The following is a 24,545-nucleotide window of genomic DNA, read 5'->3' as shown; positions in this document are numbered from 1 at the left end:
AAATTTATATTTGAATTTTTAAATTTCAATTTTTAAAATTTAAAATTTAAATTTGGAATTTTAAATTTTAAATTTTAAAATTCAAAATTTCAAATTCCAAATTTAAAATTTAAGATAAATTTAAATTTTCATATTTTATATTTTAAAATTTAAATTTAAAAATTTAAAATTTAAAATTACAAGTTTTAATCTTTTAATTACAAAATTTACACTTTTAAAATTCAAAATTCAAATTTTAATTTTAATTTTAATTTTAATTTTAAAATTTAAATTTTAGATTTTAAATTTATATTTTAAATTTGATAGTTCAAATTTTAAATTTAGATTTAAAAATTCAAATTTTTAATTTTAAAATTTTAAATTTCAAACTTATTTTTTAAATTAAAATATCAAATTATAAATATTGTACAAATTTGAAATTTAAAAATTTTAATTTTAATTCAAACTTAAAATTTAAATTTAAATTTAAATGTAAAATTATTTACCTAAATGAATTTTAGTAAAAATTATTCTATATATACAAACATTAAATTTTTTTGTCTTAATAGCTTTACAAAATTACTTCAAAAAAATTGCTTTCATCTAAACTCAACTAAACGCTCTACAGCTCTTAACCAACATCAATTCTCCAAACTAAAATTAATTTTGTAGAAATTACTTTTTCAGAATCTAGACTAAACTGGCCCACAATCTAATATGACAAATATAATTTATATAATATAAAGTTTTGAAGAAAACTTTTTATCTAAGAAATATCAAGTCACACAATTAAAACAAAAAAATATTATTCAAATAAATAAAAAAAAAATTAAATATCCAAAGTTTAATACTTTTTATATTGTCAATAGATCTATTAAATATCATATAATACATAGTACAAAATATATATATATAAAAATTTAATTCAGATTTTGAGATCCTGATGCGGTCCATGATGCACCAGGAGGATTAGGACTCAGAAAACCGAATCCGAGGAGAAGAGACAGACCCAATCAGACCGCGCCACGTGGCACCACGAATCCGTAACTCCCTCGGAGTCGGTTACTTGGAGCGGAAGGATTCATAGCTCCCTCCCTATAAATACCCCCCCAATCCCGACTCCCTTTCCCTTTCGTTAACGCGTCTCGCTCTTTTCCTTCAGAGCCTCTTTCGGAAACCTCTTCCCCGATTCGATCGCCGAGAGGGAGAGCAAAGCTTCTTCGTCTCGTCTAGGGTAAGGAGTTTTAGGGCATCGCTCCGAGGTTTGAAACCCTAGATCTCCCCCTCGTCTTCGTTCTCCGAGATCTCGACTTTTCCCCCATCTTCTTCGTTCGTCGGAGGCCTCGAGCGAAGCGGAGTGGTCCAAGAAGCCTGCGTAGGGTGCATTTTCTCGCCGGATTCGTCCAGTCGTGGAGGCTTCGATCGGTGAAGCTTCTCCTCGTCGATCGGTGGAACTTCCGTTCTTCTTCGTCAAGAAACCCTAGAAGGATCAGTAGCGGTGCATCGATTGTATATATTTGTCTATTGTCGTGTGCTGTATTAGCAAGATCTGTGTCTTGTTGTGTTTTGATCTTTGATTTGGTTGCTGCTCGATTTTTGGAGCAGTTCTGTTTGTGCGTCCCTGAAATCTTTGCAAGACTCGGAAAACTATGGCTGTGTATTATAAATTCAAAAGTGCAAAAGATTATGAATCTATTCCTGTTGTTGGGCCTTTTATCTCTCTCGCTCATTTGAAAGAGGCGATTTTTAGAAGCAAACGGCTTGGGTGTGGTACCGATTTTGATCTTGTGGTGGCCAATGCCCAGACTAATGAAGGTTGGTTATTTGTTCGGATGTGAATTGCTTAATCAATGCAAGTAACGTGAAATCCTTGTTTTTGTGTTGTGAATGTTAAAAGTTGAGGTTTGGCTACATGTGTTGCTGAGGAAAATTGAGTTTCTTTAATTCTATTTGGTTGTCCCATTTGTTGGTGCGAAATCTATTACTAATTCTGTAATCTTTTTATATTTTGTTAAATCCAGAATATGTAGATGAAGAGACTATGATACCCAAAAATACGTCAGTATTGATTCGCCGGGTTCCCGGACCCCCTCGGAAGCCTATTTCAACCAAAAGCAACGAGTATTATTTCCCACTTTAATGTCAATTAATTAATAATTAATTGTTGAACCTCTTTTCCCTCTCTACCTGTTATTTGCTTGCCACTGCTGCAGTGCCGCCTCACACCCTTCCCCATCGCACATTATGATCATTCAAATTTTGCATTATAATTGATTTAGGGCTGAGCATTTTGTCATTGAGGCATTGGGCAGTGGCTAATGTCACGGTATAGTATGCAACACGGAAATACTGAGAATTTTTCACTCTATTTGCAGGTTACAAGTTGTAGAAAATAGCTTTCAAGATCTTTCACCGACCAGTAGTACATTAATACCTGACACTTCTGATGTGAATCTTGTAAGCATCTTTTAGTTTCCAATCTTGTTTAATGATAATCGGTATCAGTTTCTTTGGTTGATTTTATGTCTTTCCATTGTAATTGGATGAATGACATGTCGCATTTTCAATACATCTTGCAGTATGAGCAGCCTGATTTTGGTGACTTTGGGGATGATATATATACTACAATTGAGGCGGCATCTGAGATGCCTAAGGATCCACTGCCAAATATAGTGACAACAGATAAGACTGAAGAGGAGCGAAAGATTAAGGCATTAGTTGATACACCCGCTATCGATTGGAGCAGGTTCGACATTTTATCTTTGTTTTAATATTTAACCATTCTGGTGATTGTGTTTGGTTAGTTTGTTTGATGAGACACAGAAAGAAAGAAATATCAAAGTGTATTTTCTTACAGTTATCTTTTGCATATCAATTGCCATATGGACGTACATGTTTTTAATTTGGGTACGTTACTCGTGCAGTCAAAAACTGGATTCGTATGGGTCTCGAAGGGGCTCTCAGCACACTATGGTGAAAAGAATGACAACTGGACTTAATTCCGGTAACTTCTAAACACTTTCCCTTGTATTGACAATTGTGTATGAGTATGTTTGTCTTGTCACTTACATAAATTGCAATATTTTACTATGTCAATGTATTACTAATTTACTATGTTTCTTATTCCCTGAAAGCAGCGTGAGTATGCATGCCATGGAGAATTCTTGAATGTTTTGTTTCTATTATTCAGTTTTGTCTTGTTTTGAAGTCTGAAATATGTTAATTTGTTTCTAGTGAGTTAGTTGACAAACTTTCATTGCTTAGTTACTCCCGATAAGTTGTGAAGCATTGATTGTATGAATCTATGAGACAATTTGGCATGAGTTAGCTTCGCATATAATTTTCTCAATTACATGAGTCCCACTAGTATGGAATAAACTGTTATATTTGAAATATACACTTTATTAGAATTAGAAGGCTTTTTACAAGTTCGCTTATTAAAGGTCTAGAAGTGTGCAATTTGTACCTATATTTTCTTTTGAAGTATAAATATATGGAAAGTCTTATAGCATACTGGCTTGTTCCTTGTACTTTTCGCTTAAAATACTTTAATTCCTTTGTCTTTGAACTTTCACATATGTTGGACTATACTTCCTGAGTGTTTTAAAAAAAAGAAAAAAAAAAAACTAGCTGGCATCACCCTCTTGAGAAGTAAAAGTTGAAATGAGTGAGTATTTTATAGAAGAGGTTTATGGCCATTTTATCAAAAAAAAATTGATTTTTTTTTTTTTTTTGCTGGGAGTATAGTGCAATACATGAGAAAGTTTAGGGACTAAAGTTTAAGTTAAAAGTTCAAGGATCAAATCACGATATCAGTATAGGTATAGGGTCTGTACATACATTTTGCTAGGCGTTGTAACTCACAATCTGTTAAAATTGAAGGTCGAGTTGGACTGGAGCGCAAGACACCACCTTCAGGCTATGTCTGTCATAGATGTAATGTGCCTGGTATGCTGATTCCATCTTGAGCCTTCCTGTTATTTGCTGCTCTTTTGTGTTGGTTTATCAATCGTATGTTGACTCCATGATATTAATTATGTTTATTCTTTAGGCCATTTCATTCAGCATTGCCCAACTAATGGCGACCCTGCTTATGATATTAAAAGATTGAAACCTCCGACTGGCATTCCACAGTCAATGTTGGTGTCAAATTCAGATGGCTCTTATGCATTGCCGGGAGGTGCTGTTGCTGTTCTGAAGCCGAATGAGTAAGAAGATAAATACAGCATTCTATTTTAATTAAGTATATTGTACCTTATGATCTACATGATAACTGAGTGGACTGTTTGGAATTTATGCAGAGCTGCTTTTGAGAAGGAAATTGAGGGATTGCCAACCACATGTTTTGCTGCTGACCTGCCAGTGGAACTGCACTGTCCATTGTGTAAAAGAGTGATGACAGATGCGGTGTTAACCACCAAGTGCTGTTTTGGTAGTTTCTGCGACAAATGTAAGTGGGCCTTAATAGAGTGGATTTTCTACCCAGATATTATACATGGTCAAAAAGTCTATGTCTTAATGCTACACCACCAAATTGATGACCTATTTCCTTGGTTTTGATCTTGATAGCTGATACTGTAAAAAATAATAATAATAACAACAAAATAAAATAAAATAGATGAAATAGACGAATTTTCCAAAAGAGAAAACACTCACAGAGACAGATCTCAGCGGACGTCCGTACTTCTTGGGACCTCTCGGATAAATATGTGCAATGTACCCTCTGGTCCTCTGGTTCTTTGGTTTAAGACTAGTCTTTTTACTCTCTCTCATACGTGATGTTTTGTAGGTCTCTTCCTTCCCTTTTCTTCCTTTTGTTAGAGGCTTGGTTGCCTCACTATGTAGTCGAGTTCACTTTCTAAATGAATGAAGCAGTAGAATACTATCAAGTTCTCAACAAAAATAAAATAAAATAAAATAAAATAAGAAACATTGCATGATTGGAGGCCCTTCACCCATACTCTAATTCTCATAAAACAGATGGTGGATGAAGCGCTAATACTTTAAAATCCTGTTACCTCACATGCTTTTATGCAAAGTCACAACAACATTCATAAATCACAAAATTGTGATGTAGCTAAACAGCAGTTAGTAGTAGTGCAGTTTCTGCAATTAGAAATTGGTGATATTCATCTAATAGGAAAATAGTAGTTAATGATATAGCATTTCGTCATCATTTACCTGCATAATTTGCCTATATCGGCATACAGATCTAGATCATTCGATTTGAGTGAAACAAATTTGCACCGGATCCTAAATTGTTACTCTCCAGTTTTCATATTTGATATGTGCGGGCAAAACTAATGTTAGTTTATTTGAGCAGGCATCAGAGAATACATCCTTTTGAGATCAATGTGCATTTGCGGAGCTACAAATATCCTAGCAGATGATCTTGTTCCTAATAAAACACTTAGGGATACGATAATTAACATGGTAGCGTCAAAGAGCAGTAGCAAGTCCACAACCACAGAGAATTCCCAAAGCCAATTGCAAATTCAAGGTATGCAACATTCTTTGGTAAGTCTAGCTATTTTCCTTTTTTCGGTGGCATTGTGTAATTCATCCATTTCTTTCCAGATGTGGAATCAGCTTGTTGTGTTAAGCACAAAGCTCCTCCTTCCACTCTCGCTGCAGCTTCGGAATCTGAACTGAAGCAAAACTCTGTTGAGGATTCTCCGAGTACAAAGGAAGGCAATATGATTGCGCCAGATAGTAATTGTGCAAGAAAGTCTCGGGAGAAAGCTGCGGAAACTATTGATTTGCTTGAATCGACGTCACAACTGATGAGTGGAACTAAATCTAAGCCACAACAGAGTGCAGCAACTTCCGGAGTAGTAAAGGAAAAGGTGCTCAACAATGAGCAAGGTGGGTAGATGTACCAGTATTTGATTTCTTTTTAAGCTCTAATGAATGACATTTATCAGATTATTATTAGAAATGCAAAAAATGTTGGTGTGGGTTTTGTTCAATTGTTTTATACAATGACTACTATGTTACCGGTGATTCTGACACACATTTACGACTGTATTTTGTTCTGATTTGGCAGGAAAGAAGAAGAAGAAGAAAACAAACTCGACAGAGAGCGGTAAGTTCGTTGCTTCTGAGATTTTTCTATTTGTTGTGTATAGTAATAGCAGTACCAGATGACAATTTGATGGAATGTAGTTCTTGAGTTATGATGTTTTTCCCGGCCCCCCACAAAGTTGATGCCAATATGATTTTGCTTTTTTGATTCTCTGTAGACTTTGCGGCTGTCAACATGCAATGGTCTGGCTTTCCTGATATTGGTGCTGGAAATTGGGTTAATTTCCCAGTTCATCAGGCATCTTATAATCCCTATTGGGCTTCTGGTGGGTTTCCTGGGGGATTTGATGCTTACATGACTCCACATATGGCTAGCGTGCCTTATACGGGTTATTCGTCTGCCCCCCTCGATGTTCTTGTTGGCAATATCCTACCTCAAGGATCCTATGGAATGCAAGGTTATTCATCTGTCGGTCAAAGGTACGTGGGGCCGGTGAAAGTTTCTTACTGCTATTGATCTGAACCGTGCTCAATTTATGTTCTTGTCAGCAATATAAGCCATTTCACTTAACAAGGAGGAAATAACAATGAATTCGTTTATCGTAACATACATTTTAGAGATTGGATACTTAATCTGCTGTGATCTGAGTCTGGCTTAACAGTTCAATTTGTTTCGAACCAAGTTGTTTGAACTGATAGATGTAGCTCGGGATGAGCTTTTAACTGATGCATGTCAAGTAATCCCCTGTTTTTGAGCTGTTCTCAAAGTAGTGATCTTAGTTAGTTGATTGAAAGCAATCTATTCGTACACTGTGGGTCCCCTTTTTTGTGCAGCGATAACTAGCCTCTTTGGCCGTTCCTTTTGATCGTATATTTCCCTTTGCATTTGTGTTCATGGTTGATTGACTCTTGTTGCTTGTTTTTTTGTCCGCAGGGAGAGTTTCAGAAACGGGGAGATAAATGCTAATGCGACGCGGTTAAAACATGTATGTCCTACTTCTCACTGTATACTAATTTCTCTGTTATGTACTGTATGGTCTTTAACTGTAGACGAGCCTACGAAGATAGGTAGAAGACTTATCTTTATTGTTGCTGCTGGATATTTTATTTGTCTTTCTCCATGGCGGGCAGCTTGTCTCTGTGTGTGTGTGTGTGTGGTCGCGCGCAGTGTTTTTTTCCCCTCTTCTTTTTTGTTGTTTTTATTATTCTACTGTACCGCTGTGGGGTATATTCTCTCTCTCTTTCTCTCTCTCTCCTGTTTTACTTGGTCTACTTTTGCCGTGGTTGTGCGAGTTACATGATGTTTAATCAGGCACCGAAGCACCTAGAGAGGAGTATTCACACTTAACACCACTCACTATGTTAAAAAGCTTGATAGTTGGTACTCAGATTTTAAATTCGAATTTTAGTTGACTTATATTTTCAACTAAATTTATCTTTAAATAAAATAAATGAAGCGGGTTATATGCTACGCCCTTGGTTGTTGCCAGGGAGGTTATCCCAGAGGTTGATTAAAACTTTCACTTCTGCTTTTTAAACACCGAGGATTTCAGCTCGCATCCCGCGGGGTCTTCGGGCAATTTCATAACAACATGAACGAATGTTAAAAAAGTAAAATAGCCTCGCTTCTTTTTGATATAAATCATTGTTACCTTAACTTTTACGCATCATCAATATTAGAGTTTGTACATTTTTGGATTTGCGGGTATAATACTTATTATTATTTTATTTCTTGTATAGTTAGTATTTTGTTTTCAACCTGCCTGTTTAGGCAGTGTATTTGGAGTTTTTGGCCGAAGGGTACCTCTACTTCTATTTTGCATGCCTTTTATTATTATTGTTTGTTACTTTCTAATTTGCAAAGGCAATTTTATTTAAGTGCGCGAAATTGTTAAGGTTCTTCAATTAAGGGGCACTCCTCCAAACAGCTCTCTTTTTTTTAAGAAAAAACAAGAAAACAATTTTAAATATCTCTATTTAACAGCTCTGCTGGAGAAAGGTGAGTTGAATAAAGCAAAGTCCTAAAAGCCAAACAATTAAAATTGCGTCTAGATCCTTGGTTGTTCATTAACCAAATGATGTACCCGAGACCAGATCTCCTTTCTGGGGATCAGAGCAGATTCAATCAAAGAGGCGCTCGAGATCATGGGTTCAGTCTCCTCTAAATATGTTTATGCAATAGAGGCGCTTGTACTCTTGGCTTTTATACGTAATAAAATATTTGTGAGTATTTGGTATCAAGGATTTAGGAGGGGAGTCCGCCGTCTTGTTTCCAAATAAAATAAAATAAAATAAAATAAAAACCGACAACAAATAGGCCGCTCTTTGATTAAATCCGTTTGCGAATCGGCCCATCCTCGGCCCATGCTGTACATTACTCGTCTGATGCTGCATGAGCAAGTGACTGTTTTTTTTTTTTTTTTTTTTTTTTTTTTTTTTTTTTTTTTTTTTTTTTTTTTTTTCTCGTAACCTCCTCCCATAGGCATTTTACTAAACTCCCTACAATAATTGTTTTTCAATTGCAGGGTTTACCACCACCTGGAGCTGCACCTGCTGAACGGCCCAGGCAGCCCGAGAGGTCGGCTCCAAACTCCACCAATATGCGGACCAATGGCCGGAGAAGTTCGCCCCGCAGAGATCTCGAAGTGCCCACAAGCTCAGGGAGTGAACGTTACCTCCAGAAAAAGAGGGGGAGAGAGCCATCTGAGGAGTCGAAGCAGCTGAACAGATTCAAAGAATACGAGCGCACGCCAAAGTATACAAGTGATGGTCGGAGACGCAGTAAGGCCACGCACGACGACCTGCATTTCAAGAGGCGGCGGCGGCAAGGCGGGGAGGCGGTCGGCATTGCGACAAGGGCTTGATGAACCACAATCTTTTCCAACATATACGTTAGCCATTTCCGCAAATAAGTGTTTAAAGCCTTCAGCCTCGTACGTAGGATGGAAATGTAATTGTGTAAATTGTTCAGTCTGTAGTCGAGAGAGGAGAATAAAAGAAAAGAGAGTGATTTTTTTTCGTACTTTCTGCATTGGCAACTGCAATGTAAATGAAGAAATTATGATCAATGATAAGATGCCACCACAGCTTTCTACAAAGCTGCATTGCAATTTTTATTATCCTTTGATATGATTACGTTTCCTTTTTTTTCCATTGTCATTATGATATAAAATTATTTCAAATTGTTTAATAAAAATACATGTCCGCAATTTTATGAGGATTATAATATGGTTTAATAAAATTATCGGCTTTAAAATAAGGACGATAATAATACTAACGGTTCTGAAATTACGACAGACAGATTTATTAAAGTTAGTTATTATTTATCAGCCAATTTAACCAAATTCACCAAATTAATTTAGTAAATCGGGTCTGCGACATATCACTTCTAATGTAAATAACTAGTTTTGTCTCGTTGTAGATTGTCTGCATGATTTTTTATACGCAGTCAATTTTTTTTACTGTTCAAACTAATACCTCAAATAAATATTACTAAACAAAAAGTAGGTGACAACGTAGAAATCGTTAAACCAAAGAATCTAAGTTTTTATCAGCATAAAACATATCCATCGTATTAGAATTGTGCTAATAAGACAAATGGCTCGATGGTTGGTACTCGAGACCCAAATTCGAATTCTAATTGATTCACATTTCTAGCTAAATTTATTTCTAAATAAAATAAACGAAGCGGATAGCGTGCTATCTATTTTTTTAAAAAAATAAAAAAAAATAGTATAACTTTCTTATCATTGACACATCTAAAGCTAAAATAATAAATATTTACTAAAAATATAGAGAATTTATCTTTCTTATTTGATTTACGTCTAACAATGGTACTTTAATTTTGAAAATTTTAATACCTCTTTTATCTTTTTAGCTTAATTAGTATATTTTATTTAATTCTTATAATAATATTTAAAATTTAAAATTAAAATATTGTTGGCTTATTCAATATGATTCAAATTGAAATGACGCGTAGTTTAGGTATGCATGCATCGCCGTAACATTTTATGCTAAAAAAATATATAGCACAACCTCCTTGGCTTAAATAAATCTTTAACACAGGTTAATCACACGTGTGGTGACCGAGGCCACTCCAAGTGTCCCTCTATCGAGCGCCTTCGCTATACACTAATAATAATAATAATAATAATAATAATAATAATAATAATCCCCTCTCTAATCTCTTCCTTTTATTACCCTCGCCGCTCCAGTTCTCCACTCCAACAGCACGCTACGAATCCATCGCCCAATCTCCATCATCCTCCTCCCTCCTCCACCCTCCTCCTCCTCCATCGATGGCGGGGTCGGCGATCGCCGAAGGGGTGCGGCTCCACCACATCGCGCGGGAGACGAGCGACGTGGAGCGCCTCGCCGCGTTCTACGCGGAGGTGCTAGGGTTCGAGCGCGTCGGAGCCCCCAAATTCGGGGACTTCGCGGTGGCGTGGCTCCGCATCCCGCGATCCCCCCTCTCCCTCCACATCATCGAGCGGAACCCCGAATCCAAGCTCCCCGTGAGCCCCTACTCCGCCGCCGCCGCCGCCGCCGCCGCCCACGCCGTAGTAGCGGATCCCAAGGAGCTCCCCAGGGGCCACCACGTGTCCTTCGCCGTCTCCAACTACGACGCCTTCGTGCGAACCCTAAAGGTGCCTCCTTTCCCCCTCCTTAGGCTCCGCTATTGGGGTCTGGCGCTCAAAAAGTTGCAATTTTTTGTTTTACTTATCCATTTGTTTTGGTTAGGAGAGGGGGATTGAGACGTTCGAGAAGACGCAGCCCGATGGGAGGACGAAGCAAGTGTTCTTCTTCGATCCCGACGGTGAGTTTAGGGTTTCTTTCTTGTCATTATTTTATGCCTATTTATTTATTTTTTTAAAAAATTATTTTTAGGGGTTTTCCATAGAGGTACTAATGAACCCACCCAAATTTTTTTAAAAAAAAAAAAAAAAAACAACAACACTTGTAATAAGTAACAAGGGGTTAATTGGGATAGAGTTCAAACCATTTAAAGTCCAATTTTAGGGCGCACTTTGATCGTCGTCTCTGGAGCTCTTTTTCTAGCCATTTCACTATCTATCTAGCAAGATTTTTTTTTTTTTTTTTTGCATTTATTTATTTTTTTGCAAGGACTTTTGTTTTTTTGCAAGGAATGAATGCTTCATGTAATTCGTCACAAATAAGCTTTGGCGAGGATAATTTGCCTCTGTCATCTCATTTATATACCTCCTATTAATTCTACCGTATTTGTTTTCAGGTAATGGCATAGAGGTAGGAAACTGGGGAGATTCCTAAATCTTAATTGATGCAGGAAACGTTTGGGACGGGGAAACTAGCAGTAGGCCTGCCTCTATTGTATCTAAATAACACACGGATGGAACTTATTTTGGTCTTCAGTTTCCAAACGTTTGATAATGCTCAAAAGACGCGCTTGTTAGTTCGAATCCTTGTATCGTATAAAGCTGAGATTGGTATTAAAAAACAAAAAAACTTGCTTGCTAGTAATGATATAGATTGGCAATTCAAATGCTTTATATGATTGAAAACAAAGTGACATATAGTTCAGTTTGAATTCCAACATGCAGTCATGAAACGGTCAAATTTTACATAGGCGATGGATGAGACCCTCTCGCTCTTTGAGCATTGGTGAAGATGCGTGCCTTTCTCGAGTAAATGGATGGAAATATTTCAGATTTGCTTGCACAACAATGATCTTGTTAATTCATCTCATTCGATTGGTGCTGATATACAATCTAACAAGAAACAACCCCCCCAACAGCAGAACGCTTTCCCACAGCAGTTTTTGCTTCTATAAATAAGTAAATGATCTCTCATCCCCGTCACCAAATATGTCACATATGCATAAAAAGCAGGGGCTTCTATCCATTTTGTTTTGTTTTTTAACATTAAGGGAGAAACCATAGTGGAAGGCGCTATGACTTACTTGTGAGCACCGGAGTCCGATAGGTCCTGTGGAGCACGCGACTTGATTCTGTATACCTTGGAGGCGGCCTGCTGCGTCCTTTCAAAGCCTCTCGCCGGCTCTTGCCTGCCATGTCCACTCGAATGACCCCTCGCACCTTGTCCATCGTTGAGGTCCGTAAGCTCTTGTTTTGCGAATCCACCCCCGAAACTCCCGCTGTTTTGCCTATCGATCCAGTTCAAAGGAGGCAACGGTGGTGGAAGCCCGGCGATCTGGATCAGCTGCTGTGGTTGAAGCCGGGAGTTCTGAAACGGCGGTTGCTGATTTGGCGAGTAGCTATAGTTTGGTATCCTTTGATGCGGTTGGGATCGGCCCCCTTCTTCCATTGTCAGCTTCGACATTCCCAATTTAATGCAAACATCTCGATCTTGAGGGTTTGGTCGTTCATGTAGCTTGATATTCTGTTTACTGACGTGGGCATCATAAAAGAACGGAGGTGGACGATGATTTGAGAAGCCTCTCGAGTAATATCTAGGGTTTGCGTCCTCCACAAAACCGCTTTCATAGCCCCATGGTCCCGCAGGCCGCCGTTTGCCGTTGTTAGCATGCGGGAGATTCCTGAATGGCATGTCAAGAAGTCCGGCGGTATTGGAGGATTTAATCTGCAGAGAGTTTTTAACAAGCCGATGTGCTGCCTCTCCTAGGAGGGAACCTGAGAGAGCTCCAGAAACCTGAGGCCTGAGAGAGAAAAGAAGTATATGTTGTAAGACGATAAGGCATTCTAACAAAGGTTCCGAATGATTTGTGTGTTTTCCGTCAATGATGTGAATTGAGGCTTCCAAAGTTTTTACAGGGCTGCTAATAGGCCCAGGCAAGCTTGGAAACCATCGTCCGGCTTGTTGCAACTGGGGGGCCGCTTATAAAATGGGCTTGATATCAAATTATGATGACTAGAAGTCTAACTTGTAAGACCACTATAGACCCGCTAACTTATCTTCCACAAAACCGTCCATTGGCTAGGCTTTTATCAGACAAATGAATGTATAGTGTCGGTCAGGAATTTAAGTGCCGTGGCACGGAGTCGTACCGGAAACTTGCCGGCACGGTACGGCACAGTGCGTGCCGAGCCATGCCGAAGCGTGCCGATCAAAAAAATTCTTGTGTGCCGACACATAATAGCATGAAATATTTATTTTCTTTAGCAACAAAATATTCTAACTATTTATTATATCTCTTTATCACATCTTTTGAACTTCATTGAGGAAATTACTTACTAATTTAAAGAATAGAGAGTTTTGAACTGTGCCATCGACACGGGATCTGTATCGTGCCGGTATCTTGTTGGTACGGTACGGCACAGTGGATATGGCCCGTGCCGACGGACACTTAAAACCTTGGTGTCAGTACACGTACGGCATCATGCGATAAATGATTACTAAATGTTTATACAAGCCTAGACTGTGTGGCGAACTTATAAACGCAAATACAAAAAGTTTACCCAACAATCCAGAGCCAGTAGTATAAAGCAGTACCTTTCTCTCGCTTGTTGTCGCCGATTACCAGTGTCTTCGTGCCATAACGCAGGGAAAGGTTTGAAGTCATGAGGTTTCAATACCTGAAACATAGATACTTTTGTTGTTATTGCAATTATATCTCATAGCAGAAAATATGCTAGTGTATAAACAAATCATATGGTCCACAAAAACATAAATAATTCGATGAATAAAACATCATATGGTCCACAAAAACATAAATAATTCGATGAATAAAACGGAGCGAGCAAAACTATATTGTGTTTAAGTAGGGTCATCTTCTCTGAAAGTTTATTTAGCTGCATACCTACGTTAAGCAAATAGGAGGTTGATTACATGCTAACTTTTTAATCTCATGTAATTAGTGTAAGATTTAACACAGAAAATAATGTAAGCAAGAGGCATCTCAACTATTAGCCTACTATTGATTCATCCATACTGAAGTTATGCCAAAATTTTGAAATACTAGGGTAGCACTCGAAAAATACCTTTGGAGGAATGATGACCCCTTCAGGAGGTTCTGGGATGTGTTTGTGGTACTGAGGGTTAAGATATGTAGCATTCCTAAAAATAGCAATATTCAGAATATACCTATACCAACTGGAAGCTTAGATGAACACAAAAAGGAGCAAGTGCAAGAATAAACAGCTGTATCTTACCAAACTTTGTTATTTGCAACACCACTGAACCCTTTAATGGGAGAATTTACTAGCAAATTGTACTGATTCCTCTGAGATAAACAAAGGAATCCATTCATACCACCACTGCAGATTGAAAAGATAACGATGAGAATAAATGAAAACAATATCCACTTAACAAGTAGAAGTCATTGAAGCACTACATGCATAAAGCTTATGAACTTACCTAGCATGGGGGTCAATTGGGATATAATAAGATGGCTCCGCATTAGGTAACTGCGAACACATTTGATATAGGAAAACCACTTGTGGAGCCAATGGATGAGTTTCACGCACATACAGTATGTCAAACATTATTCTGTTCCGAGACTTCTCTTCTTCCTGCAGAAACTCTATGATTGTATTAGCAACTTAACATTTTAAACATTGACAAACAAGCATTTTAAACAATGATAAACGTTTTGGTACAAAGGTTAAAAGTAAAGAAGCATTCTGCAATCCCCATACTGTTAAAGTGTCTTCAAGCTTCTTCGTTTCAGCAAGCAGGCGTCTCTCATCGATAAATGGCAGTTTCGCAACACCCTAAGTTCCATAACAGTTCAGAGGGCACACAATCCTTCAAATAATCGAATTTATGGGTCAAAGGTAAGGTAACTATATTCACATGCATGACTTACCTGCCATGCAAAGCGTTTTCCATTCATGTCTATCTCAAAATCTGAATGCAGAACGAGGAAAGAAGTACTTTAGATTTATATAGGAATAAAGTATGATATAAATGATAATGAGAAAGTTTGCTATAACACCTTTAGGATAGAAAGAATTTAATGGGGATTCTGGATCAATCATTAAGGCCCTGTAATGCTTTGGAAGTGCATCTGAGCTACAAAAATAAGGGAAATCATGTGATTTTATTTATTACATAACATGTAGTAATTACTGCACTGGTGGCAAACTTGGATAAAAAAGTAGTGACAGCTTAATCCAACCTTGCAGCTGGTAGAGTTCCCATCAGTTGATCGAAGGGCTTAAATGGCTGACCCAAGAAAAACGTGATCTCCAAATCTACCAGACCTTTCAGGTCAGATGCAAAAGGGGCATAATGATATGGGTAGAACCTGAGGAAAATCAGTTCAGATGTTAAACTGATTGTACATATCAAATATTGAAACTCAGAAATAATGCATCTTGACAGTCTGCTATAATATTAGGTAAGAACAGTGTCAATGCACTTAGGGCCTGTTAGCATGTCAGGACAAGTTATCCAGTGATAACTCGCGGATCTTTTGTGATTGCAAACTAGGAGTTTCATTTCAGCCCCTTGTAAGGTTTTGGCACCCATGATTTGTTAGGATAGTGTATTTCACATGCAAGGTGATTTTTCTCATTCCAAGAAAGTGACTAAGACCAAATATGGTTTGCCTTTCTAGGCATTGACCATACTTCTCATATACCAAATAATACAAACTACTTCTTGAGTAAACAAAAAGATGTGCTGAAGATCTGAATACAACTATCACAAAGCTTAATACCATAATTTCACTAAAACTACCAGATTGCCAAGACTCAAACTATCGGATTGACAAGTATGAAGTGCTTCTGATTCCATAGCTCCACTTGATTTCAAATGGTTTAGGACATTATTATGCTTTACAAAATTAGCTCTAAACTTGTTTGTGTTGCATTATTCAAGTCATAGGCATTTGAAAATGAAGAAATTAACAGCATAACATGATGAATAGCACAAGAAAATTTTGGCGATACATTAATGCGCAAAAGCATGAGGAAAAAAGATTTATGTGCTGATTTGATCTGAAAATTCTGATTTACAGCATATAAGATGACATGAGCATGTTTAGCAAAGAGCCGAAGACTTGAGAAGCCCATAAGTTATCGTGTCAAAAGCAAAGTGAAAGCACAAGTTTGCATGTATTTGCTTTGTAATATTTGAAAAAATTGAAGAAACAATTTAAGAAGGGCAAGACCTTGCTAGAAAAAACTAGAGGCCTAAGTCAAAAATCCTATGAAAAATAGTTAGCCGCCAATTTGTACCTGCTTTCAGGCATTTCATAAATATTAAAATACACATGGAATCAGATTACATACCACTGCCATGAACAAACACCTTGATAGTAATACCGCATGACCCAGCAAAGGCCTTCCACATATTTCTGAACCTGAAAAGTAGACCACTACAATTAACATGAAAAGGTATCTACAATATTCCATGTTTCCAGAAATTGCTCATCGACCTACATCGCAAAGAAAATATCTCTTACACCACAATATGTGATACGGAAACTCTCTTTGCTGTGTAAGAAGAGCATGTATTTTCTCTTTCTCAGTTTTTGAGACAGGAGAAAAAGAAATAATCAACCTAAAGAGAATTCTTATAGAACTTCTGCTCAACTGCTTTAGAAAAATGTTAATAAGCTCCAAAGGACCTATGAAGCACTTCCTATCATCCATGTGAAATTAGATAGTGCTACACAGTACATACACTTTCATGGTTTTGCATTATCTATAAACCGAGCAAGATTATCTATAAACCGAGCAAGCTAAGCATAAAAATACAATGAGTTGAAATTTAAAGAATGTAGGAAGTATATAATTCTAAATATGGATAGACAATCTGTGGCAATATGGGAACCAATTTAAAAACAAATTAATTGTAAAGTTTAGACAGCATGGGCTGCCCTGAAGCATACCGATGAAATTCAGTAATAAAATGATTGTATTATACTTCAGTTAGTGTCTTCAATATGCAAAATTGTAATAAAGATCGTCTTGGTTATAACAGACAACTTACGACATCTCTCCGAATATCATCAATCAATTTTGACTCTTCTTCACCAAACTTCTCAGCATAGTACCTTTCCTTGTACCCGGGCTCCCCCAATTTTACCTGAAAAGAATAAGCACCATCAAAACCAATTTGAGTTGAGAAATTGCCAATTGCCAAGTATTGATACGGTGCATGTGAACATCTATGCAGATAAATTGCACAAGAAATAACTGAATATTGGAACTGACAAATGCTCACATGAAGTTGTCCTTTTCATTCCTATCGGTTTCTCTTTTTCAGTGTATCTATTTCTCTATCAATTTCTGATTTACCATATATAATTAATTTGAAAGAAACAACAAACCTTATCTATACATGGTGTATTCTCAGAATTCTCTCTCTGCGTTTTAAGCTTCAGTTCTTCATTATTTTCCATTGCCTGCCCAAAAGTAATAAATGTTACCAAGTGTATCAACATAGCTAACTGAAAACTAGTTACAAATTTCCATAGCAGAAAAAAGAAATAATAAAGGAATTAAAATTTTGACTTGCTATATTCTAGTAATTAAAATTAAAAAATAATCAAGGTGCAAATCAATGACGCAGTAAAATTAAAAATAAAGCAAATTAATTCTCTCAAGAAAAGAAAACAAAGCAATTCACACAACCTATATAATTATTATATACATATGTTGGCTTCTACCCTGTTCTTTATAATGATCAACCAAACTAAAGAGCGGGAAAAGCATGACAAAAAGATTAACAGGTAACGAGAGAGAATAAATTCAGAGAAGTCAAATTAAATGCTTAATGCAAAAAAGATGTATGAAAAGTAGATGGCAACAAAATGAAAGAAAAAGTTGCAAATGCTACGACATTAGTGTATTATCAATTTCTTATGCACTTTCCAATAAACTTACATTCAGTCCCCTGTTAAATTTGCCAATACCTATGGTTTTGGTGCCATTTCCAACTATGGTTTTAAGGGAAATTTTCATTTAGTTCAGGTTGTATTCAAACATATTTTCGTCTTCAGTAGCTATAGGTATATATTATGCCTTCTTTCATGATTCTCTCCCCCGCAGAATTTATGTTACAACAACCATATACTGAAAATTTACTGTGACATCTAAAAAGAAAAAAGTCCTAGAAAACAAGAAACATGGAGTAACCAAAAACTCAGACCTTCGTTTATATACTAATAATTAAAACAACAGCTAAAGAAAAAAAGAAAAAGAAGAAACATAGACTAACAACAAATTCACTAGTGGTCATGCATTATAAACCCTCCTCAAACATATGACATAACGATAAGAAATAGGAATATGACTACAACAGAATTATAGATCATGAAAGTTATTTAGCATCTGTAAACTGATTAAGCAAAACCAGACAGCAGACAACGTAAGAGAGCAAGTACCTGTTGAATACGTGCACGCTTCTGAAAAATTTGGTCTTCATAGACTGCAACTGACTGAATGAAATGCTCTACTCTATCTAATGAAACCTAAAATAGACAATAACTCCTAAAGTTAGACAGAAAATGCTATACACACCTCATATATTGATATAATTAACTCATCAACTACATAGACAGATTGCACCAAAGTTTCCAGAGTAGTAATAAAACCTTTTGAGTAAAATAGTGCCAAAGATGATATATTAAAGAGAGTTAAGATTCATTTTCCTCAACTGCAAACATACACTTTCAGCACAACATTTCACCATCTCCTCTTTTCAGTCAATAGGAACAAAAGCATATCCCTTCTCTTTTGGCAATCATATGGCTAATGCATCTCCATACTACACCTAACTAGGCCCCACTTGGTGCGTAGGGTACTATTGAGTTTTGTTTACTCCAGCCAAGCCTAAATCATGTTATATATATTTGATGACACAAACAACATATTTTAGGAAAAAATGATGCCCGTCCTTTGACAAGATCAACAACTGTAAGTTGGTCAATCCAGAGTGAAATTAAGAACTTACTGTACCGTTTTGCTTCTACCGACTAATTATTTCCAAATTAAGAGTGTTTTTTCTTTGCTAGTTTATGAGGCAAAGAGGAGATTAACGAAGAGAAAATAGTGCCAAGTCAACAGACAATATGTTCAATCAGTGAGTTAAGCAGAACACACTCGATTTAGAAGAGACAAACGAATAGTGGCACAACAAAGAACATGAGAGAGCAAAAAGAAACAAGACATTTTTACCAGGAATTTGCTTCTTCACTAACAAGCTAGCCCAAACCACAGAATTCTGCTCTTTTATTTTGTATTTAATGCCAAACTGTAGCTGGAAGATGGAATCCACTAAGATTTGTAGAACTCTAAGCTGAACCAGATATAAACCAGATCTAAGGACATAAGCTAGGTAAGATAGACAAAGAAGTAATTTCAGAGGCGACTAACAAATACCATAAAGTCATGGTTGCAATGAATATAGAAAAATGAAAAATAAAGGCCCAAACATATCTTTACAATTTAAATCTTATGACATTTAAAATGATAAACAATTTCCAAACAGAACTGACTTCTGTTGTATGCCATAGAAGGATAATGATAAGTTGGAGAAATATTACCTCACCCGCATCAGTGAGGTATCCACCCATTGATGCAAATTCCCTTCTATATACAAACATAAGCAGCTGTATTGCACCCTACAACATCAGACATCTTTCAGAGTAAGAACCTCAGTAGAGCCTCAGACTGCTAATCAATGCATGCCAAGGAAAGATTTTGGGCTTTTTATATGCAGGAATAAACTGTAAACAACCAACCTCGCGAATCTCTAAAGTTGGCATGTGTGGGAGAAAGTCATTTCCAACAAAGAAGCACAAAAATACAAAATCATCCACAAGCCGTTCAAATTTTATCTTGAATGGAGGATCGATGATTTGCAAATCGTTCTCCAAGTACTCTCGCAACACCCAGATATTTATGAACTGCTAACAGATTTAGCAGTTAAATATACATGAATAAATAAAAAACTATGCTACATTCGAAAATACTGCAAAATATTTCTTCAAGAATGTAATGTTGATAAAACTAAAATTATGACAAATAACATAAAAAGATTATTTGCTTGCCCAGCACCTGATATTTCTTTTTGTAAATTGGAGTGTCATCCAGAGCCTTCTCACCCTCCCCAGTGGTGTGACTGCCAGACTTTTCTCTACACTCAGCAGCAAAATGCCCAATTTTACCACAAAGAAAGCACTTCTCTTGTTGCCCTGGCATGGAGATCACCTGGGAAATCAGTGCAAAGCTTTCTAGTCAAAGTCAATATAGAAGGAGTTAACAAATAGATGTGCAATTATTTCTTTTTTGCGCGCAGGTGTTGCTGTTGTAATTCAGGCTATAGTTTGCAAACCTCTCGTAAAATGGAGAAGTGAACCTCATGGGTAGCCAAAGAGAGCATAATAAGATCTGCATCCTATAGAAATGGAAAACAATTTTTGTATGTTAAAAACTTGAAATTGGAATAGTGTACTGCATGAAAAAGCAATACTACTCACCAAACCGTACAGACAATGACGTGTGTTTGGATCGAAACCAGGAAGATTACGTTGTAATCGTATGTATGCCATGATTTTGTGCTCACCTTCCCCAGGAACATTTGCGTCAGACAGTATTACCTTAAGATAATCAAAAGAAATACGACAACAATAAAAGTTATCCTACAAAATCAATGTGAAAGATGAAATAGAACCAACAACAATATCATTGTTTGTTAAGAAACGATGGGTCTAGCACAGGTGATGTTGTTGAGTAACAATATTAACACCTTAAGAGATTGCCATCCGGGAGTATGATTCAGTCTCAAATGTATGTAGTATTGGAGTGCGACTGAGAGAGCAGACATAAATTGAGTCCCGGGGGTTATGACATTTGAATCGGATGTTTCCAGTCTCTCCTTTGGAGACAAATTCCTTCCTTCAACTTCAAACTCCTTTCTCAATCTCTCCTCTTCAGCAGCCTGAGATATGCTACACCGTCAGCCATTAACTCTAAAATGTTCATAAGTGCTGCTAGGATTGTCAGCAATGAAGCAAACACATGCTTACTGCCTCAGCTGCATCTTTAGCAGCTCTAAAACGTCGAGAGCGTTGTTGATTCATCTTAGCCCTAGGAGCAACACCATCTGTAGAAGTGTAAAGACATGTGATGGGCCACTATTGATCTTTTAAACACCAAAAATCGTGCAGCTCACCTATTGCCATAAACAACAACTTTCTTGGCCGAACCAGCCCAAAGAGATGATCAATGTAACCAAAGATAGACTTAAAAACATCCTCATAAGTGGCAGGTGCAGGCTGCAAACGAAAAAAAGGGATAATCAATTACACAATTTTATACCAGTGAAATTCTCTAAATTGCTTCAAAGATGACCCAAAAAAAAAACTCAAGTGTAGTAACTTAAAAGTAACTTTAATTCAGAGAGCATCATAGCATTTCAGACCTACATCTTTAATAGTTCTATGTAAGGCAGCAACTTGGATTGGGTTCAACTCATTATACCTGCCAAAACAACCAGATCACTGGGTCTAGTTGGAATGCCCCATTCAAAACTTGGGTCGGTAATGGTTGGGAGATTCCAACTGGGTCCCAGTTCATGCTGGTTTAACATAATCAAATCCAATCAAGATCTAATTCAAAATGGCATACGAAAATTTTCTTATTGTAACAACTAACAAAGCTTCCAAGTCATATGGACAGATGGATGAACATAACACTTCATAATGGTGTTACTTGGTAAGTGAATCATCAATATTTTCTGTCCTTCCAAGTCTGAGAAATGTACTATGTGTTAGTTAAGTTCAACTTCCATATGCATCGCTGAAAAAGGGCATTTAGTTCATAACTTTGTTTGGCTCTTTCACTTATGCCTCAGAAAAGAAGACAAACAACTCCCAAAACAGGAAGTCAATCTACAGAAAAAGTGGGTTTCTCAAGGTAACCTAATGCAAAGTGTGTGCCATGCTTAGAGGGCTAAAAACTCTGGTCATCCTTGGTCAGTAATATTTGATGTTCTTAACCAAGCTATCCCATGCATCTCAACTTCTCTTTGGTAATGAGCAGAAACTAGGTCGAATATTGAGAGGCTGGATTCTAATTAACAGCAAGTAAGAAAATGACATATCACTTAGAGGAACTTTTTCAACTTTTTGTTGTACTTTAGTCAATCCCACATTGTTAAGTAAGACTCGTGTCATATGCTAATAATGTGTATACGCTAAACAGTAACCAAAGCTTTAAATTTTACTTATATGCTACTTACCAAAAATTCTAAGCGTATAACTGGTCACTATTTCAAAGTCCCATGTCCATCATCACCTAAAGGTTTATGTCAAATCTACTTAGCCAAAATTAATTCTAACTTGATATAGTTCCGAGGACGAAATTCTAGTAACAGAACAAACGCGTCATCCTCTAAAGAAGATGTTATTACACTGTTTTCCAGCTACCGTTGCAATTCTCATCAACCTGCTCCGTATATAAGCTCAAGAACACAAATGAAACCAAAGTTCGCTGTTAGCGCCTAAACATCACCAATCCAAAACCCTAGTCTTACACAGTTGCGTCAAAACGGGAACTTCTCCAAAGGAAAATCCTACACATTAACTCCCAAATAAATTCACCCTTCCATTTCCAAATTACTCCACCGTATATATAGCATGATCATAAAAAAAGATGAGGAGCTCACCCTGCCCTCGGGGTGGAAACATGGGTGGATGATCCCGTTCATGTCGAGGTAGAGGTTGTCGAATTCGAGCCCGTTAGGGTTCGGCCTCCTCAGATCGACGGGGACGAAGACCCCAGTGTCGATCTCCACGGGCTCCTCCTCGACCACGTCCGAGATCGAGAGCGGGTACCGATCCGCGAGCCATCGGTAGAACGCTGGAACTCCCATGGCGGATCCTTCGTCTTCTTCTTCCTCTCTCTCTCTTTTACTCTCCCTCTCTCTCTCTCTCGATCTCTCTCTACTTCTTCTTCTTCGATGCCGATTTCGCCCCGATGGGGGAGAGGAGGAAGAGCGTCGAAAGGTATAGAAGGGGCGGCGAGGCGAACGAGTCACGAATCGCCGAGTCACGAGTTATTGCTTGACTCGGCTACTGAGTTTTGGGTCGCCTCGGTTCGTTTGAACCAGTTAAGATGTACGACTCTAGCGGTATGAAGTACTTACGTACGTTTTGTAAAAAGGTCAAAAAAAAAGAAAAAAAAAAAGGAGATCTGTTTACACTTTACACGGGTGAATGGGAAGTGATACTACCCAAGTCAAATTTAATTTATAATAAAAATAAAAATAGTAGATTATTTAATTTATTTTATTCTGAATTTTATTTGCTATTTGTTTATGTTTTAGTCCTTTTTATTTTACACCGTTGGACCACATATATATATATTATATATATATATATAGAACTAGCGTACTATATATTAATAGGCACCAAGCCATTGATGCTATCAAGTTTGTTGACCATTAGATTAAGAAATGTGCGGATAGGATTATATCTCTCCCCTAGGGTTGATGGGTGGTTGGGTTGAATAGTATGATCTAACGGGTGAAAATGATCAAAAGGTAGATCTAATGCGGAAAATTGTAGCACAATGCTTCGTGTGTTAATAGCATAGTAGCCAGATTATATATATTATATATATTATATATATATAGTATAGAGAGAGATGAGGAGAGAGAGATGAGAGAGAGAGAGAAGAGGGAGGTGGCGAATCTCTAGAGAGATGGAGAGAGAGAAGAGTTAGTTGAGCTAGAATGCTATCGGTAGCAAACTGGCTCCGTTTGACCATTTGTTTCGACGATGAATCTTTAAATTGACGATCGCCACGGCACCATTGAACAGGATCTATACACTTGAAGTATCTAGAAACCAAATTTCAAATCATTTCATACATCATCTAACCTAATGATCAAAAGGGTTTCAAAAATTTGTAATTTTATGGCAGATATGAGGCGTTTTCTAGTTTAACGGTGTAAAGCTATCCAAATCAATTGTTTTGGTTAGAAATTCTTTAAATTATTTAGAACAAGATCTATTACTCTCGATCTTGATACAAAAATTCCTATCATCTATTTTTTTAGAGATATTCCATTTCAGCCGTTTATTTTTACGCCCAATTGAATGAACAAGGAGAACAATATCGGAAAATATGAAATTTGATTTCTAGAATATTAAGTGGTGTAGATCATGTTCAACGGTGCCGATCGTCATTTTCGAGGCTATCATCGAAAACAAATAGGTGGCAACGGAGCCGTTTGCTCGATAGTATTCCGCTCAACTCTATATTATATATGTGAGTCCGCTATGGGCTTGTAAAAGCACCAAGCATGGTGCTTGTAAATTTTTTACTGTTAGATCTACTCCTTAATCATTTTTAACCGTTAGATTATACTATTCAACAACCACCCACTCAAACCCTAGGGGGCTATATCATCATACGCACATCCTGAAATCCAAACGGCTAAAAATTACAAGCACCAATAACTTAGTACTTTAAAAGCATAGGAGCTCATTTATAATATATATATTATATATATATATATATATATATATATATATATATATATAAAGAGAGAGTAGGGCTCTTATACTTTTATCAGTAAAATCACATAAGTAAATTTTTATGATGGAACAATACTTAAAGTATTTA

At 37.0% G+C, this 24,545-nt stretch overlaps 3 protein-coding genes across 4 annotated transcripts; 2 read left to right on the top strand and 1 right to left on the bottom strand.

Moving 5' to 3' along the window:
* LOC109713093 (E3 ubiquitin ligase PQT3-like) lies at window positions 1,096–9,108 on the top strand. Its single transcript, XM_020237053.1, has 14 exons — window positions 1,096–1,794; window positions 2,001–2,100; window positions 2,355–2,436; window positions 2,559–2,725; window positions 2,904–2,983; window positions 3,862–3,927; window positions 4,031–4,187; window positions 4,281–4,429; window positions 5,303–5,479; window positions 5,557–5,844; window positions 6,026–6,064; window positions 6,222–6,483; window positions 6,938–6,989; window positions 8,529–9,108. The coding sequence occupies exons 1-14, from the start codon at window positions 1,629–1,631 to the stop codon at window positions 8,865–8,867; spliced, it is 2,124 nt and encodes a 707-aa protein (XP_020092642.1). The 5' UTR covers window positions 1,096–1,628; the 3' UTR covers window positions 8,868–9,108.
* Window positions 10,171–11,531, top strand: LOC109713094 (lactoylglutathione lyase). Of its 2 annotated transcripts, none has more exons than XM_020237054.1 (3): window positions 10,171–10,649; window positions 10,744–10,926; window positions 10,961–11,016. In XM_020237054.1, exons 1-2 carry the CDS (start codon window positions 10,302–10,304, stop codon window positions 10,888–10,890), a joined length of 495 nt encoding a protein of 164 aa, XP_020092643.1. In that variant the 5' UTR covers window positions 10,171–10,301; the 3' UTR covers window positions 10,891–10,926; window positions 10,961–11,016. The 2 variants fall into 2 exon arrangements, with proteins under 2 accessions (XP_020092643.1, XP_020092644.1); XM_020237055.1 differs by lacking the exon at window positions 10,961–11,016 and adding an exon at window positions 11,255–11,531 and having other exon boundaries at window positions 10,178–10,649; window positions 10,744–10,819.
* Window positions 11,684–22,895, bottom strand: LOC109713092 (5'-3' exoribonuclease 4). The gene is made up of 22 exons (XM_020237052.1): window positions 22,582–22,895; window positions 21,088–21,190; window positions 20,942–21,018; window positions 20,662–20,853; window positions 20,393–20,512; window positions 20,248–20,310; window positions 19,971–20,123; window positions 19,655–19,819; window positions 19,457–19,534; window positions 18,296–18,382; window positions 17,240–17,314; window positions 16,900–16,995; window positions 16,197–16,267; window positions 15,080–15,208; window positions 14,897–14,973; window positions 14,768–14,808; window positions 14,598–14,672; window positions 14,317–14,471; window positions 14,112–14,216; window positions 13,941–14,016; window positions 13,453–13,535; window positions 11,684–12,658 (listed from the first exon to the last, which is right to left on the bottom strand). The coding sequence occupies exons 1-22, from the start codon at window positions 22,786–22,788 to the stop codon at window positions 11,938–11,940; spliced, it is 2,949 nt and encodes a 982-aa protein (XP_020092641.1). The 5' UTR covers window positions 22,789–22,895; the 3' UTR covers window positions 11,684–11,937.

Source organism: Ananas comosus, linkage group 7 (assembly GCF_001540865.1).
Source record: "Ananas comosus cultivar F153 linkage group 7, ASM154086v1, whole genome shotgun sequence".
Classification (NCBI taxonomy): Eukaryota; Viridiplantae; Streptophyta; class Magnoliopsida; order Poales; family Bromeliaceae; genus Ananas; species Ananas comosus.
The sequence above is the reverse complement of the archived record's forward strand: the minus strand, read 5'-3'. Positions and strand labels throughout refer to the sequence as shown.